Source organism: Leptonotus elevatus, chromosome 10, assembly GCF_054856555.1.
Source record: "Leptonotus elevatus isolate MCC_2025b chromosome 10, RoL_Lele_1.0, whole genome shotgun sequence".
NCBI lineage: Eukaryota > Metazoa > Chordata > Actinopteri > Syngnathiformes > Syngnathidae > Leptonotus > Leptonotus elevatus.
This window is the reverse complement of record NC_141248.1, coordinates 13,901,919-13,919,358: the sequence shown is the minus strand read 5'-3', so window position 1 is coordinate 13,919,358 and position 17,440 is coordinate 13,901,919. Positions and strand designations below refer to the sequence as shown.

Here is a 17,440-nt window from a genome sequence, read left to right as displayed (position 1 = left end):
TACACAGGGCGAAGACGGTGTGCCAGGAGAGGATGGCCGAAAGGTTCGTGTTCCATTCTATGATCATTTCTCACAGACTGCTCTTTCTTTTATTGTTGTTGATTTTTGTTTTACCTGACCAGTATTATGGTTAAAAAAACACACACAAAAAAACAGACTGACATCCAGGGTCACTTATTCTCTAGTTTCACACTCCTCACATTTAATGAAGTTGTGAAAGTTATGGCTGATGATGATGATGATGATGATGATGATGATGATGATGATGATGATGATGATGATGATGATGATGATGATGATGATGATGATGTGTGTGATTCTTTTGGTAGCTGACACTTTTTTCTTCAATCTACAGGGCGATAGAGGAGACGCTGGATCTGCTGGACGAGATGTTAGTTTTGCCAAATCTCAGTTACTGCACATCATCATTCTTCTCAAGTGTCTGCGCTGTCACTTTTGGTTTTACGTTATGTCTTCTCTGTCCCTCCACCTTTCTGCCATCTCTTCCTTTTATTGATTTCACTTAATTTACTTCATTGTGTGCCACATCAACTTTGGCTTTGCCTCACGCTATATTCTAATATATTCTAATCAAATTTGTAAGAAGAAGACACTTATGTGAGGAATCCAGAGCAGTTTCAGACTTGTGTTTTCATATGCAAATTCCTATTAATGATCTTTAGAACATCAGTGCAGGGATGGCACTGGCCACCTGCTTTGATGTTATAGTTCAGTCTCCACTATAAGCTCGGAGGAAGTAAGCCTTTGGGAAAGGATTAGTTGTGTAATAATTTCTCTTCCAGGGCCGTGACGGGCAAAAAGGAGACCGGGGTCTCACTGGGCCTTCAGGCCCCGCTGGCCCCCCAGGACCTTCTGGACTGCCCGGCAACATAGGTCCTCCAGGACAGGTGGGAATGACAAAACATTTTTTACCAATTAAAGTATTAAGGTTGAACTGTTATTTCTCCGGCTAAACACTAATTGTTTGCAAAATACAGTGGTGCTTTGAGATAAATATACAAGCTGTTGTTTAGCTGATTTTTTCTCTCTTTGATTTGCATGCAAACATATTTGAGCAACGCAACTTCACTTCACAACAATCAGCAGTTTGGCATAGGCAGTGCACCCTTTAAAAAAAAGAGGCTCCAAGTAGTCTAATGCTACTCCCAGTTCAAGATTACAGACTAAACAGAAAACAAAGATAATTACATATTGTATTTAAAACAACCACATATTTTTGCTTTAAAGTGTTCTAGCTTAATCGTAAAATACTACTGGAAACGCCATAGATGAGCTAACAAATAGCATTTATGTGGCTGTTTATAATCTTCAAAAGGAAAGTCAAACCCCAAATTTTAAGAACTAAATAAATAACTAATATTACTGAAGATACGAAGGTGTTCGATATATGAGTTGCTTATTGAATGTAGCTCTGTTTCGTTTGTCTGCATGACTACATTATATTGCTGCCCGGTGGCCAGGTCGAGCAAAACTTTTTAATTATTTACATTATCTTTATGTTTTATAAAGTATAACAATAAAAAATGTAAAATATTATAGAGTGCTATTTTCCTTATTAACTCATTCCCGGTAAAATTGAATCTTTGACGCCTATAGCCGTCACTGGCAGTTAATGAGTTAAAAATAGATTTTTTTTTTTTTTGGTGGGCGCTGGAACAGAATTTCCATACATTTCAATAGGGAAAATCATTTGACTGTTTTGCATTACAAGTGTCACCACTGCACAGATTAAACTTGTATCTCAAGATATCACTGTACTGGAATTTTTCGGAACTGTAAGACGTGTGACAGCAAAGAGAATCCAAGACGTCCTCACAGTGTTTTGCAGCTTTTAATGGGCTCATTCAGCAGTGTGAAAGTAAAAATAAAGACAAAATAAGTCAGCCATGTCCTTCGATAATACACACATTCACAGCAAATGTATGACAGAAACTCAAATGCTCAAATTTGACAGTAATTCCCCTAAACTAGCAGTATACATCACTTTAGTCTTTAAATATCACCTTAACATTTCAATAAACAACATTATACAATATATATACAGGCGTTGCCTCTATGGGCACTAAAAAAAAAAGCTTTTGACGGCAGTAAATGTGCTACCAACGCATATCCAGTAACATTCTATACTTTTTTAGGCATTTCAATTTGGCAATAGCATCTCTCAATAATTGCTCACAATAAGTACATTTCAGTTCACGATACCATTACTAATCTCTGCACTGCGCATCTCAATCAGGTCATGTACGTCAAAGGAGTAGAAGCAACACCGATCCAAGGCCCCCAAGGACCCCCAGGAACACCTGTGAGTTTGAACCAAATTTCAACATTGTTAATAACACTCTTCACGTGTATATTGCAGATTCACACACATCACCTGCCCCGACTGCTGTGCGGTGTGCTAGGAATAATGTGGACCTCTAAGGACAGACAGTCATTATGTGCTAAACGATTGTTCTCTGTAGCCTTAGTCTTTTGTTGTACACAGACATGCAGCATGCAGGTTTGTGTGAGCGCTTCTCTCTATATTCAGCTCTTGTGTGGCCGTGTTATCCCCAGCCGCATCGCCCTCCCACATGTCGCTGCAGTGATGTGTATTTTATCTAATCTGTCTGTGTATGCGCCTGCTTCCTTCCCACAGCCTTATCTGCGCGTGTTCTTTTGCCTCCGCACTGGAGACAACCGTGGCTGGGGGGAGTTCTATTATTCTGTCCCATTCTCCGAGAACACCTCAAGGGAACCTTGTAAAAAAAATGCATAGGTGTTCATTTTTTTTCAAGGGCAAACCGTTTAGATTCGGTGATCAAAAGTCACTGCGACCTCACATCTCATCTTTATATTTTGTCATTGAATGCAATACTTTTTGAGGGGATTTTATTGAATCTGACCCACTTGAGCTAATTAGAATTCGGTGGTCAAAGGTCACTTTGACCTCACAAAGCTTATTTTGGCTCTATTTCATTTTGAAATGATGAAGCAATATCATTTAAAATTTTAAAGGCAAAGATCAAGTGATCTCATCTTTTTTTTTGCATAACACTCTTCTCGCTATCATCAAAGTAATATCCGCTGTAGGAGCACAAGGTCACCATCATTAGATTTTATTGAAGATCCTCAAAGTCATCAAATACGTGCCAGCATTAATCACAAACCAACAAATCTCCTTCTCCTTCTGTCCTTCAGGGTGTACCGGGGATTCCCGGAAATGCTGGTGCTCGAGTAAGTTGTCCTCATTTGCCTTGAGTCAGCGACTACGTCAATCTTTCTTTTGACGCCAACTTTCTTTTTCCAGGGTGAGAGAGGTTCTCCCGGTCTTAAAGGTGAAACTGTAAGTTCAGCTTGTTTGTCCGCTTTACTGAACAGTTTGCTTCTTGTGTTGACGCTTGGATGCTTCTCCTTTTAGGGGGACCCAGGAGAGGACGGAGCACCTGGCAAACCTGGAACTGCAGTGGTAACACATCCGCGTTTGTATTTCAATTCATCTGCACTTTTTTGGGGTTAATATTTCTGTGTTTCAATTATCAGGATGTACAGAAGGCACTGGGCATTCTTGGAATTCGGGTATGTGAACTCATTATTATGGAGGGCTGTTTTGCTATTTTGGATCTGGTTTCGTTCTCCAATACAAATCGGATCGGACCATCCTAGTCTTGTGTTTGCATTCCAAAGGATTGTATTGAATTCTATAAAATTGTAAAGGACACAACAGGCAAGCCTACAAATTCAATTGAAACTTTCCCATCCATTCTCTATTGTTAATTCTGTTCAGTGTTGCGGGTGGGCTGGAGTCCAGATCATTTTGGTCATGAGAGAGATGAAACACTGGACACATCGATATACAAACAACCATTCACTCTCACATTGACAGCATCAAGCATGTTTTTGGAGCGCCGAGTGGAAACCGGAGAGCTTAGACAAAACCAATTGGCAACCACATGCACCGTCGTACTGCCCATTTACAAAACAATTAGACGGCTCGCTTGTAGCTACGATAAAAATATTACACTTTAATTGATTTATGGGTGAAAATAAATGACACTTGTAATGTGACATCTGCTCAGCAGTGCTTTGTCTTGTCAAACACATTATGTGGGTAAAAAGCTCTTCAATCCCATTTAAACAGGTTGGCTGAGTTTTAATGGTCAATAAGACAATGAAAAATGGGACGCTCAGGATGTACAGTGATTGGACTTGCACTAAATTTGCTCATTGATGAGCATCATAAGTGATACATCGTCCCTTTGATTGAAGCGGAAGTCAACCCCCTCAAAACATTCTTGACAATAATATGTTCTATGCAGCCCCACTAGTCTAAATATGTTATATATGTTAATATTGCATTAATATATATATATATATATATATATATATATATATATATATATATATATATATATATATATATATATATATATATATATATATATATATATATTACCAGCCGTTTTTATCAATCTCAGAGGGCGGCCATTTTGCCACTTGCTGTCGACTGAAGATTACATCAATGTTGCTCAGGGCTCGGGCAACGACCAATCACAGCTCAGCTTAAAAAAAAAACATGTGAGCTGTGATTGGTTGTTGCCCCAGCCCTGAGCAACTGTGATGTCATCTTTAGTCGACAGCAAGTGGCAAAATGGCCGCTCTCTGAGATGGACAAAAACGGCTGGATTTTGCTTCATAACTCACATTCCACGAATGGTATATTAATCAGAATGTCATGTTTAGACTAGTGAGGTCACATATCCTCACTATTGTCAAGAAATGTTCAAGATTGACTTCCCCTTTAAACATAACCTCAACTACTCTGATTCTTAACATCACATGAAATCAGTTTTTGTGAGCAAAATTGTATTATTCTGAGCTTCTTCCCCGATACTCGCCTCAAAATGTGCTTTTAAACCACTCCGCCACCTTAAATAGTTTCTGAGCTCAACAGCAGAAAAGTTGCACAAAGGAGACTGATTACAAGCAATTTTCAAGCCGCTGAAATGGAATGGAGATGTTGAAATCATTTCACAGTTCAGCACCTTTCGCAGACACACTCATGGCATTTTGTTCTGCTGTCGATACAGGTGTCTGACCTGAAGGCGGTTGTAGACAGGACGGACGGCGCTGGGGCCGCCCCTGCAGTGAGAGGTGAAAAAGGAGACAGGGGTGAAGCCGGTCTGAGAGGAGCATTTGGTGCAGATGTAAGGACAACTTAGAAAATGATATACAAGCAAGTGGGATTGTAGCAAATGTGTATTTTTACTTATTTGGCACCAGGGGGCCCGTGGCTTTCCGGGGGACAGGGGGTCAAAGGGCGAACAAGGAGACAGAGGTCTGATAGGAACACCCGGGCCCCCGGGCAGAGCTATTGGGGAGAGAGGGCCAGTGGGACCCCCAGGGCCAGCCGGAGAGCCAGGAAAGCCGGGAATTCCAGGTGTCCCGGGGAGAGCTGGAGAACAAGGGGACGTTGGGAGATCAGGGGACAAGGTAAGGAAGAACATTATGAATAAGGGTTTCTGTACTGGACGGGAGATGATTCTACTATTATTGTGCACATCTGTGTTTCAGGGTGACAGAGGAGAGAAGGGAGAGAGAGGCAACGATGTAAGTGGGCTAAATTGATAGATTTGACTTCCACGCACATCACACTCCAGGGATGGAATGAATGAAGTTAGAGCAGAAGTTTGCAGTTTAAAAAAACAACTTTTTTTTCACATTTACTTGACAGTAGTACAGATGAAATATAACCCGTGAAAAAGTCAGCCATCTCTATCACCATATTGTCACATGAGAAACCACCTGAAAGAGGGCGAGGTGTTACCTATGTCATAAGTCACGTCTTCTGTCTCTGATTGCTTGTTTTTCCTTGAGCAGCGGTGTTTTGTATATCAAATTTGAGGCCCAAGACGTGGTCAGTGACAGCTTGTGTTTTCACAGCTCATATTCATCATGTCATAGTCAGTCATACAGTTATGACTGTTCCCATAAATACAGTGGTCATTTCGTCGACAAAAAATGTCGTCATATTTTTCGTCAAGAATTTTTTTTCCAGACGAAAATTTAACGAAAACTAAAATTGAAGCTTTTCATTGAAACGATAGCAATAACTAAAATTAACTAAAGTTCGTCAATAACTAAAACGAAAACAAAAACAACACAGTGACGAAAATTCACAAAATTCAGAAGAAGGAATGAAATGTGTTATCATTTTCTGTATAAAAGTTGAAATGTATGCTGAAAGAAAACATCGACTAAATTGTCAATTTAGTCAACTAAAATTGGTCTTTATTTTGTCGACTAAAATTAAAACCTAAATACAATCAGATGAATAAATTATGACGACGACTTTTATTAATTTTAGTCAAAAGACTATAACTAAAAATAAAAAATAAAATCTCTTGTCAAAATTAACACTGCATAAATATGAGGTTTTTTTTTAAACCTCCCCCTTTCACTATTAAGATGACAGTGTTTTCTCTTCATCAGGGTAAACTGGGGCTTACGGGCCTGCCTGGTTCACCTGGTCAAAAGGTGAATTCACAATTTAACCCTGGATATTCAGCACTATTTAAGAATAGAAAAACAAGTCGACAGCCTCTTTTGTCCACAACAGGGTGCATCTGCTGACTCGATATTGATTGGTGCACCTGGCGTTAGAGGCCCTCCTGGGCTTGCTGGACCAAAAGGAGACCCTGGTGCTCCTGGACAACCGGGAGATAAAGGTGACCGGGTAAGATTTACGCGCAGTAGAATTAAACGCCTTGTCAGCCTGTGCCACATTTCATCACGGCACGTCTCTAAATGCTGCGTCATCGGTACTCGCAGGGATTTGAAGGACCTCGCGGTGATAAAGGAGGCCGAGGCGAGGCAGGAGAGAAGGGAAATAACGGCTCACAGGTGAGTTGCCTTTTTTAATTTGTGTTTTGAGAATATTAAAGTCAAACATTCAATCTAATGTGTATCGTGTCATTGTATGAAAATTCTTTTGGGGGGGGAAGTAAATTGTGTGTTTTCATTTCAGGGAACGGCAGGAGAACCTGGTAAACCTGGTCAGGATGGAAAACCGGCAAGTACTGGAGAATTGCAGTAGTTTTGATTGAAATTACTTTTTATTTTGTTTTATTTCTTCATAAACCAAAGCATAAATGTCTTTTTGACCACATACTCTAAATGTCCCCATTAAAGCACAGCAATCATAGAAATTGATGACTGCATAGCCCATTGCTTTTCTTACCTTCTTTTTGAGTGAAATAGCACAGAAACGAGATATTGTACTTTCCTTTCTGCCAATCTAAAACAATCTGATGGACTAATAGACACTTTAACTCTCATACCACTTAAGAGATTACTCCAAAGTTCAGCTGTGTTTGCCAAGCTGTAAAAATGACCTCTTCACAATTTTTGTTTTCTTTTCCTCTTTGTCGGAGCAGGGTCTAACGGGGCTGGCTGGTCCTCGAGGAGTACCGGTGAGTAAACCAAGTAAACGGACAAAGAAACACTTTTGGGCATCTTGAGAATGGAAACTAACATTAAACACGAAAATTAAGTCAAATATGTCGATTTGCCAAATTCAATTTCAATATGTAATTGAATTGTAAAAAATTGTCTTCTATGTTACAACACCAAGATTATTATGGTTAACAAAACCTAACAAAATAACTAAACAGAAAAATAAAAAATTAAAAAACTTTTTGGATGACTAAATAAAATGTAAGTGTTTTTTTGTTTTGTTTTTGTTTTTAAAATAAAACTAGCTAAAAGTAATTGTAATTAGAGTGCTACTGTTCTTTATTTTCATTTTTTGTCAATTAATATTTATTTTGGTATGACTGTATGCCCGTACAGAAGAACAAAAGTTGAACAGTCGCTTCTGAATTGTAGCTTACTTTATTACACAATACTTACTGACCTTTTTTTTTTTTTTTTTTTTTCATGCGCTCGACAAATATTCCATATATTTAAACAAAACATGAAACAAATACCAAATCTAATAAAACTAAAATTAAGCATTTTTGGAAAAAATTTAAACTGTAAAAAAAAACACACACAACAACAACACTCTAAAGAATAACTAAAACTATCTAAAATAAAAAACAAAAAATAAAAATGGATTAAAAAAAAAACTACAATGAAAAATCCAAAACATCTAACTATTATTTATGATTTCTTTTTTTTACCTTGGGGTCTATTTATTAATCCAAATAGATCTGTAGCTAATTATAGAGGCAATAGCAGTATGCCGGCATTCAAAATATAAAAAGCGTATATACTTCTCTGGCATTTTAGTCAGTCAGGACTTGCATTAAATTTTCATCAGCAACTCTAGTTGAGCTCTTTTTTTGTTTAATTCCTTACTCTCGATACCACTTTTACCACTTGCATGATTGGGTGCAAATGAGTTGCAAGATTTTCCATCTATAAAATGTGACTTTGTACCCTCCCTGGGCAATCGAGACATGGTTATTATTGAGCCGTGCACATCATGTTCCTCGCAGACAGATTTCACCACTTTAATCTTTCCATTTGTATTGGAAGTAGCTGAGAAAGTGACAGGTTCTTCTTGAAATATTAATGACGACCACTGGTCCTCAAGGCATTGCTGTCCAACTCACCTTATTTGAAGTTTGAGTTCTTGTGTGTGTGTGTTTTAAATATGTAAAATACCACAAATTCTGACATGGAAGTCAGCTCACATCCAAACTAACTACATTTCTCCCCAAAATTGAGTGTTGCTGTGGGGCTGTTGCTTCAATTTGGATGCAGTCCAATTGCGTAGCGTTGTTGTTGTCGCCGCTTGGCTCTGCTAATTGTGCATGCTGAGCTTGCTCTTGGCTTTGCCCCTTCTGCAGCACTGCAAAGCTTATCTACAGTGTGAGTGTTTGTTTGTTGACATTGTTCATCCTCTATGCTGACCTGCCTTTTGTAAGTCAGATATGTGTATGACTTTTAAATGTATGTTGTTAAAATGCTTTGTTTCTACTAACGAAAGTGTATTATATGTAATTACAAGTCATGTTCCCCTGTGAAGATGTCCTATTAACATTATAGATCTGTTCTGGTTTAATTACCCATCTTACTGAGTCAGTTATTATTCTGTATTTAATGTGTTTTCTTGACAATTTCACCCATAGGGAAACCCAGGAGAGCCTGGCATCAGGGGGTTAACTGTAAGAATGACACACGCACATACACACACAAGTAATCCAATAAATTGCAACACAGAAGGTTCTATTTTCGTAGATTTTCATTCATTGTGCAAACCTTGATTAGCATGTTTGGGAATTTGGCAGGCCGCGCTGCGCCATGCTGGGAATTCCACCAGACGAAGATCTTCTTTTTTTTTTTTTTTACATGCCCCAACAATTTGGATGCTGAACATAGTCTAAACTTTGCACCAGCTGAAAGCGGGGAAGCTAATGTGTTCACGCCCACAACGGCACAAATGTAGTGTTCTAATTGAGCTAGTTTGTGAAAATGCCAAAAGAAACAAAAGGACACCCATGCGCATAATTCGACCACACTTTGTCAAGTTTCTCAGTCATTCGCGTAATGGTAATTTGCAAAGATTGAACCAAGGTAGCTGGACTGTTCTTGTTTGTTGAAAATATTTCCCTTTCAATCCAAAAGGCATTTCCAGTTCTATATTTTAAGTGTAGAGTCTCCATATATGTGCCTGAAGGGTTGTCAAAATAGAATTGCTATAGTTTTAGTTGAGCAACGTGACTGGTGAATAACCATCCTGCATAGCATCCGCCACCACCAGGCAGATGAATGATTGGTAGTTATGCAGGATTATTGCGACCACTCCCAGGTAAACACCATTCAGAAGTATAAACCCTACACTTAAAGGGGAGTCAATTCTTGACAATAATATGTTGTAGTCTAAATATGGTATTCTGGTTAATATTGTGTTAGTGAAATATGTGTTAGGCAGCAAAATCCAGCAGTTTTCATCAATATCAAAAGGCAGCCATTTTGCTGCTTGCTGTCATGTGAAAATGACATCACAGTTGCTCAGGTCTCAGGTAACAACTAATCACAGCTCAGTTTCAGAAAACAGGTGAGCTGTGATTGGTCGTTGCCTGAGTAACTGTGATGTCATCTTCAGTCGACAGCTAGTGGCAAAATGGCCGCCCCCCTGTGATGGATAAAAATGGCTAGATTTTGCTGCATAACTCATATTCTACAAGTATAATACTAATCAGAATGTCATCTTTTTACTAGTGAGGTCACATATAACATATTATTGTCAAGAAATGTTTAAGATTGACTTCCCCTTTAAAATGTATCTGAATACGCTATTTGGATTAAAGGTGGAACCTATTCAACAAACAGGAAGAATCCAATTGCCCCGATCCAACCTCTGCAAACCAACTTTTAATTTTAATATGGTTACAATTTATGTTTCTCTCAGGGCTCCATAGGTCCAAATGGATTTCCTGGTCCACCAGGCATGAAGGTGAGATCACTTAAGTTTTTTTTGATTTTCAAAAACGCTGCTGTAGAGCAGACAATATTTGTGCCCTGAAATGATATTCATTTTATTTCCCACTGAGTAAAGTCATAAAATGATGTGAAATGTGTTCCACAGGGTAGTCATGGAGAACCAGGCGTTGGTGTTCAGGTAAGGCACGAGTCTTTTTCTTATTGTCGTGTTTTATTTCAATATTTCAGGAGTATCCGCATAACCATTCCGAGTTCTAGTGAATTTATCAGCTTCCTTGCAGGGTCCTCCCGGTGCCCAAGGCAGCACAGGACTGCCAGGAAACCCGGGTCCTCCAGGAGCAGTAGTAAGTGTTTGTCTGTCACTCCGAGCCAAATGCTCTCATGCTTCCTCATGAAATTCTCTGAAAGTCTCATGGTGTTGGTGTGTTTTGTCATACTGCTGTATTTATTTCCTCCTGCAGGGTCCACAGGGGCCTTCAGGCTTGTCAGGCCAGGTGGTAAGTGTGCAGCGTTGTGGTATTTAGTGATTATTTTTTAAAGTAATTAGACATAAAAGCCTGTAATAGTGTTCCTGTTTGTTTGGTGTAATTTCCCGACTAATGTCACATCATGAATTACGCTGCTAATAACGTATCTCAAAGACATTTGCAATAAATAACACTTACTATTTGTAAAGTTTGACTGCTACAATCTATTTTTAATTAGTGCAGGGATTGCATAGCTGGATACAATCAGTTGGTTAATCAAATCAAAACGCATTTTACTTCATGACAATTCTGTCGCTCATTTTCTCAAACCAAGATGCAAAGTAAGGGCTCTACTTTCATAAATCTGCATAATGGCGCTCAAGACGGCCGATCCCATCATTTGTATTAGTGCAAGGCTGACTGCAATTGTTGGCCAATTTGGCAGACCAGTCTCTGCCAAGATGGTGGGCCAGCATTTTGGAGATGACATTTGGTGACGGAAAATTGATCTAAACCTTACGCCTGTTCAAACCAGCACTGGGTAGACATTCACTCATTAAAGGGGAAGGCAACGCTAAACATTTCTTGACAATAATATGCTATATGTGACCTTACTAGTCTAAACATGACATTTTGATTAATATCATATTTGTGGAATATGAGTTATGAAGCAAAATCCTGCCATTTTTAGCCATCTCAGGGGGCGGCCGTTTTGCCACTTGCTGTCGACTGAAGAAGTGAAAATGACATCGCTGTTGCTCAGGTCTTGTGTAACAACCAATCACAGCTGAGCTTCAAAAAACAGATAAACTGTGATTGGTCATTGTCTAAGCTCTGAGCAACTGTGATGTCATCTTCAGTGGCAAAATGGCCACGTGATATTAATAAAAGCTGTTGGATTTAGCTGGTTAGCCAAAATATCGTAGTTAGACTAGTTGGGGCATAAAACATATTATTGTCAAGAATATTGTTGTTGTTGTTGACTCCTCCTTCAATATGTGAACATCCTGCACCAAACCCTCTGAATTATTGAATTAAAGTTTTAAAATCATTCCGCATGAAAAACAGGGGTAGGGGGCGGTCTCCAAGTGCCCAATTCAGAGCAGACTCTGGGGCACAACTGAAGGAGCTGCTTTGAAAGTCAGCTGTGACAATACCTATAGCGGCGCATTTCACCCTTTCACAGATCCGCCGGCCTGTGCTCGTCTGCAAAATGGCCAACATTGGGTCTAACCTGCCAGTTATGCCACGCACCGATGGCAGAATTAAACCCCTAATTGAGAATACAATTTTTTAGGTCGGCTTCTGTGATGTAGATGAAGTCAGAATTACAATTTTATTTGATATGATTTTTGTTAAATGTTTTACTTAATCAGAACCTTCATTATGGGCCAAGTATGTAAAAAGCACACAAGGAATCTGTTTCCGGTAGTATGAGCCATGCAAGTATTCAGCAACAAGCACATAAGTAGAGAGAGATTCTGAAGGCAACCATTAATGCTGTAGTATCAAACAGTGACAGCTGTGCAAATGATGCAGAGAGCCATCAAGTAAATATAAATATGTGGCACCTCATAGGGTGAAGCAGGAAAGCCTGGGATTCCTGGAAGAGATGGAATAACTGGCAAAGATGGATTACCTGGATTGCCAGGGAAGCAGGTTTGTGTGTTTCCGTGTTTGTGCATGTCGCACTGTGTACGTGTGCTTGTGTCATTCACTGTACGTAGTGTTCAATCTCCTAACTATTTCTAATCCTCAGGGCATTGTTGGCCCTCCAGGTCAGCCAGGCTTCAAGGGGGAGCATGGAGACAGCGGTCCTCCAGGGAAGGTGAGAATATGTTGCAATAGTTTGTGCTGCCAGGTTGTATTGGGCAAGATCCAAGCGGCATGATTTAGTGCCTCAAGTCACAAAGTAGCACCTCTGCGGTGCTATTATTAGGATCCTGCAGAGATCGTTTTGATTTGAGGATGCACAGCTTTCCGTGCTCTTCCTTCAGTGAGGCCACGGGCCTGGCTGCTGCTGTTTGTCCAATAGAGGATGAGGATGAGGATGAGGATGAGGATGAGGATGAGGATGAGGATGAGGATGAGGATGAGGATGAGGATGAGGATGAGGATGAGGATGAGGATGAGGATGATGAGTCACCCCTCTGTGTTCTCTAAAAGTTCTTCAGTTGGTCCGGAGCCCAACAATTTGCTATACTGTGCTGTGCACCAAGTAAATCTGTATTCAAAGCACAAGGCCTCAATTAGCGTTAATATATTGCATATTAATGCGCATGACAGTTGAATTCAAAGGGGAAGTCAACCTAAAAAAATTCTCTACAATAATGTTATATGCTCCCCACGAGAAAAAATAGTTTTCTGATTCATATTGCGTTTGTGAAATCTGAATTAAGCAGCAAAATCCACACATTTTTAATCCATCTCAGGGGGGGCGGCCATTTTGTCACTTGCTGTCAACTGAAAATCAAGTAAGCTAACGACCAATCACAGCTCACTTGTTATCAGACTTTGTTCATGTGACGTTTGGAAGCAAGCTGAGCCGTGATTGGTCGTTACCTGAGCAAATGTGATGTCATTTTCAGTTGGACAGCAAGTGGCAAAATGGCCGCCCCATGAGATGGATTAAAAACAGGTGGATTTTGCTGCTTTATTTATATTCCAGAAAGACAATGATTTTAAAATAGGTGAAATTTGATTATGAGCAATATTTCTAGAAACTGTAAGTCTATCTGTCTGCTTATCAGAAATGTAAAAAAAAAAAAAAAAGTCAAACACCATCTATTTTCCAAAAGAATACAAAAGATACATAAAAACATCACTTTTTTATCATTAGTTTTTATTTTTATTTATATAATATATTTTTTAATAAATAAATAAATACATTAATTAATTAAATACATAAATAATATATCAATTAAATAATTTAAAAAATATATTTTTTAATTTATATTTATATTATGCATATGATTATTCAACTTTTTTTTCAGATTTTATGTGGTACAATCAGTAGGCTTACTTTTTTTCCAACAATAGATTTTGGAGGCAATAGAGGTCTCGTTTATGGTCAGCATTACTTTTTGCAGCACCTTTGGCCAGTTTATGACTTCATATTGCTAAGTGAGCCAAAGTCACATGTTACTAAAATGAAATTACACCCGAGAACTGTGACCACAATCCCATTAGTGTCCCAGTGATGTGTTACCTCTATAAACTGTAGTAGACTGTAGTAGCATTTCTCCCACTCTGGACCGAATGCGGTGCGGTCCGTCCTTGTCCGGCCTCCTGCCGAACATTAACTGTGCACCACTTACGAGTGGGAAATAAACCCTTTGAACAGACACTGGCCATAATGCATACCAGAATATCTGCTTACCTCTCAGCAGGCTGTAGTGTTTGCATATGTAAAAGTAAACTAATTATTCCGTAGCTTCGGAGCTCAAACAATTCCCACCAGTGGACTGCATTGTGCATTCAGCTCCGTGCTTTTGTTTGTTTTGCATTTGCAAAGCACTTGCTGCATCCAAAAACAAACAGATGAGGCACAAACGTGCAGATCAGCTTCAGCCTTGCATCCCTTCATGGACAATTTGCTCAGCCACTAATGAGAATTTCGAGATGGCCTCTAGAATGTTGGCCAGTGTCACAAGCGGCCTTGCATTGTGTTGCCAAAACACAAATCTTAGCTTGGATGACACACAAACGACACATCTGGCGGCTCGCTATGTCTTTGTCCTGACAAATAACATGTAAATCTCTCTCCCACCTTGCCTGCCGGGTCTCCGGTATTCAGTTAACCTGCAAAGCACATTACACACCACCTTCACTCAGCCGCAATTCTTCGCGCTGTTAACGCCTTTAAAATTGAAAGCTGACTCTGGAGAATGGTCGCCTCGCTCTGCTTTTGACGTTCTGCATTTAAATGGCTGCAGACATCTTTTGGGAGATTGGCTTGGGCCTGTTCTAATTCTGTCGTTGAAACTCTAAATTAAAGTCAAGCCGAGTAAAAATGACAGGCAATGTCACTAACATTGATGTACAGTATATCATACAAGTCTGCAGGTATATATTCTCCACCCTTATATTAGAGTCCAAATTAATCGCTCGTGTCATTTATCCACTAACCTGGTATTTCTTCAGACGAGGAAATGTGTTAGCTGCATGCATCTGGTTGTAAAATGACTCATACCAAAGTACTACATAGTCATCATTTTCTCAAAGGCTGGAGCGATTGATTCCCCTCTGCGTGAGCCACAAGCCGTCAAACATCAGAGCCTGCAGCAGCGCCCAACACACCAGCCAACTTGAGAGTACACTCTGGCAGACTTTGTGATGCATGCAGTGGCACATAATTGATGTTAATTCACAACTGCGGGGTTTTCTCAGGCCTTCAATATGCAACGGGTCGGTTGCTTGCTTGCTTGCTAAGAAGTTTGTTTGTCACTTTAGTGTTGATAATATTGTGAGATTGGCGCAGCCCGGCAGATCTGCGGGTGGGGGCGGGCTGCGCCACTCTGAGAGTGTTTACAGCCGGCTTAAGTCGCCGGCAATCAAAGTATGTCCTCCCTTTGAATGTGGCGCAACCAACGGTCGGTCTGGGACGATACGTAATCCCAGCAGTCTGTGCACGAGTGGAGCTTTGCCATTTCTCTAGCTAAGTTGTGGCAAAAGTCAATATGAGCGGATATACACTTAAGTATGTCTGCCTTTCCCCAAATCGAACTCACCAAAGTTGCATTAGACCAGTGGCCTATCTTGCACCAGTATTTAAACGTGGTCTGTGCAGGTGCATATTTAGATCGACTTTGTGACAACCTATTTGTGCCCTTTCGGCAAATGTGTTGTCAATGGAAATAGAGCCCTATGTTTCAGACAGTGAGATTATTAGTAAAATAACTAATTTGGCAATGTAATGTATATAGTGTGCAGTGGACCCCCACTTTTCGCGGGGGATAGGGACTAAGTCAGCTTGTGAAGCATGAAAATCGGAGTGTAATTGCCACCCCCAAAAAATGCTTGTCATTCTTGCTTAAAAAAAATCTTGAAAAAACAGGAATGATCTTACTATGTGTCTTCCATAAAAAATGGGGGTAGCACCCTTCCTAAAAAAAGCAAAAAGTATTTATTGAAAAAAAATCTGCGTAAAATTGCCACCCATTAAAAAATGCTTATGTCATTCTTACCTTAAAAAAAACTCTTGAAAAGACAGGAATGATCTTACAATGTGTTTTCCATAAAAAAAATTGGGGTAATGCCCACAATTATTTATTGAAAAAAAATCTGCATATAATTGCCATCGATTAAAAAATGCTTATGTCATTGTTAATTTTTATTTAATAAACAAAATCGTGAAAAAACAGGAATGATCTTACAATGTGTTTTCCATGAAAAATGGGGGTAAGACCCTTCCAGAAAAAAAGCAAAAAAAAAAAAATTTATTGGAGAGAAAAAAATCTGCAAATCGGTAAATCCTCTGGTGTGACACATTTAGTAAGAAAAACAAAGTAGATACACTTTACCTGCTCTAATGGTCCACATAAAATGATGCCATGGACTGGATCTGGCCCCCATCCTTGAATTTAATAGCTGTGCTCTACCTGTAATGCTTAGACACTCACCAGCCACAGTATTAAACACACAAGCTCATCATAATACTGACAGGTGTGAAATTTTAACCTATTCCCAAATGTTAGACATATCAAACTACAACCACAAAAATAAACAAATTGTTAAATGAATCCTGACAGCGTCAATGAAGCCCTTCTATTAGATGCCATTAGCTGCATTACAATCTTATTAAGTTGCTGGTGAATGAATGTGCAAAGGTTGAGCTTTGCCATAGTTTATATTCCGCTTTAATGTAGTGTCAGTCTTTCCTCTTGTTTGTGCTGCTGACATGACCCGTGACGAGTGTGTTGTGTGGCCTCCTCATAGATGAGCGCTCCAGGCTCAGCACCTTGGACAGAGCCACCGTGACGCTGTCAGGCAGTTCAACAGTTTGATAAATTACCTCCGACATCCATTTCACTAGCGTGCACCTCCACTTCGTTCCCCCGACCGCGCAGCAGACAATATTTTGAGAACATACAGCTGGCGAGATTGCGGTCTTGCCCTTGAATTTTGCAATATTTTCTCCATTTTTTTGTCATGTGAAAAAGCCTACTATACTACTAAGCAAACTTGAAATTCCCGAGATCCTCAAATAATTATGGCAGGTTGATTCGTGCGAGTGAACCATCAAAGCCTTCCAACAATGAGCAAGTAAAACGGAATAATTATATTAACACACACATTCGAGTGGCTGCAACGATTGCCACCGATTGCCAGTGGAATAAGAAAAAAGTCCATTTTAAATAATCTCCCACAGCTATATTTAAAAAGCTTTTAGTCTTTGAAAAAAAAAAGCACCACACTTCTCTTCTCAGGTAATTATTATCATATTATTGCACTTTTTGCTCTCTCTACCAGGCTACAGCGGGACCCCCTGGAGTCAAAGGAGAAAAGGTGAGCCAGTTTTA

General features: G+C 39.6%; 1 protein-coding gene across 1 annotated transcript in view; it reads left to right on the top strand.

The window, feature by feature from the left end:
• col7a1 (collagen, type VII, alpha 1) overlaps window positions 1–17,440 on the top strand; it is a 63,336-nt gene that overhangs the window by 32,221 nt on the left and 13,675 nt on the right. Inside the window, exons 65-88 of the mRNA XM_086086907.1 lie at window positions 8–43; window positions 356–391; window positions 804–908; window positions 2,258–2,323; window positions 3,202–3,237; window positions 3,311–3,346; window positions 3,422–3,469; window positions 3,544–3,579; window positions 5,091–5,207; window positions 5,284–5,493; window positions 5,575–5,610; window positions 6,493–6,537; window positions 6,620–6,736; window positions 6,832–6,903; window positions 7,028–7,072; window positions 7,437–7,472; window positions 9,138–9,173; window positions 10,421–10,465; window positions 10,598–10,630; window positions 10,734–10,796; window positions 10,914–10,949; window positions 12,498–12,578; window positions 12,679–12,747; window positions 17,391–17,426. Coding sequence (XP_085943033.1) covers window positions 8–43; window positions 356–391; window positions 804–908; window positions 2,258–2,323; window positions 3,202–3,237; window positions 3,311–3,346; window positions 3,422–3,469; window positions 3,544–3,579; window positions 5,091–5,207; window positions 5,284–5,493; window positions 5,575–5,610; window positions 6,493–6,537; window positions 6,620–6,736; window positions 6,832–6,903; window positions 7,028–7,072; window positions 7,437–7,472; window positions 9,138–9,173; window positions 10,421–10,465; window positions 10,598–10,630; window positions 10,734–10,796; window positions 10,914–10,949; window positions 12,498–12,578; window positions 12,679–12,747; window positions 17,391–17,426 — 1,476 coding nt within the window. The remainder of the gene's footprint in view (window positions 1–7; window positions 44–355; window positions 392–803; window positions 909–2,257; window positions 2,324–3,201; window positions 3,238–3,310; window positions 3,347–3,421; window positions 3,470–3,543; window positions 3,580–5,090; window positions 5,208–5,283; window positions 5,494–5,574; window positions 5,611–6,492; window positions 6,538–6,619; window positions 6,737–6,831; window positions 6,904–7,027; window positions 7,073–7,436; window positions 7,473–9,137; window positions 9,174–10,420; window positions 10,466–10,597; window positions 10,631–10,733; window positions 10,797–10,913; window positions 10,950–12,497; window positions 12,579–12,678; window positions 12,748–17,390; window positions 17,427–17,440) is intronic.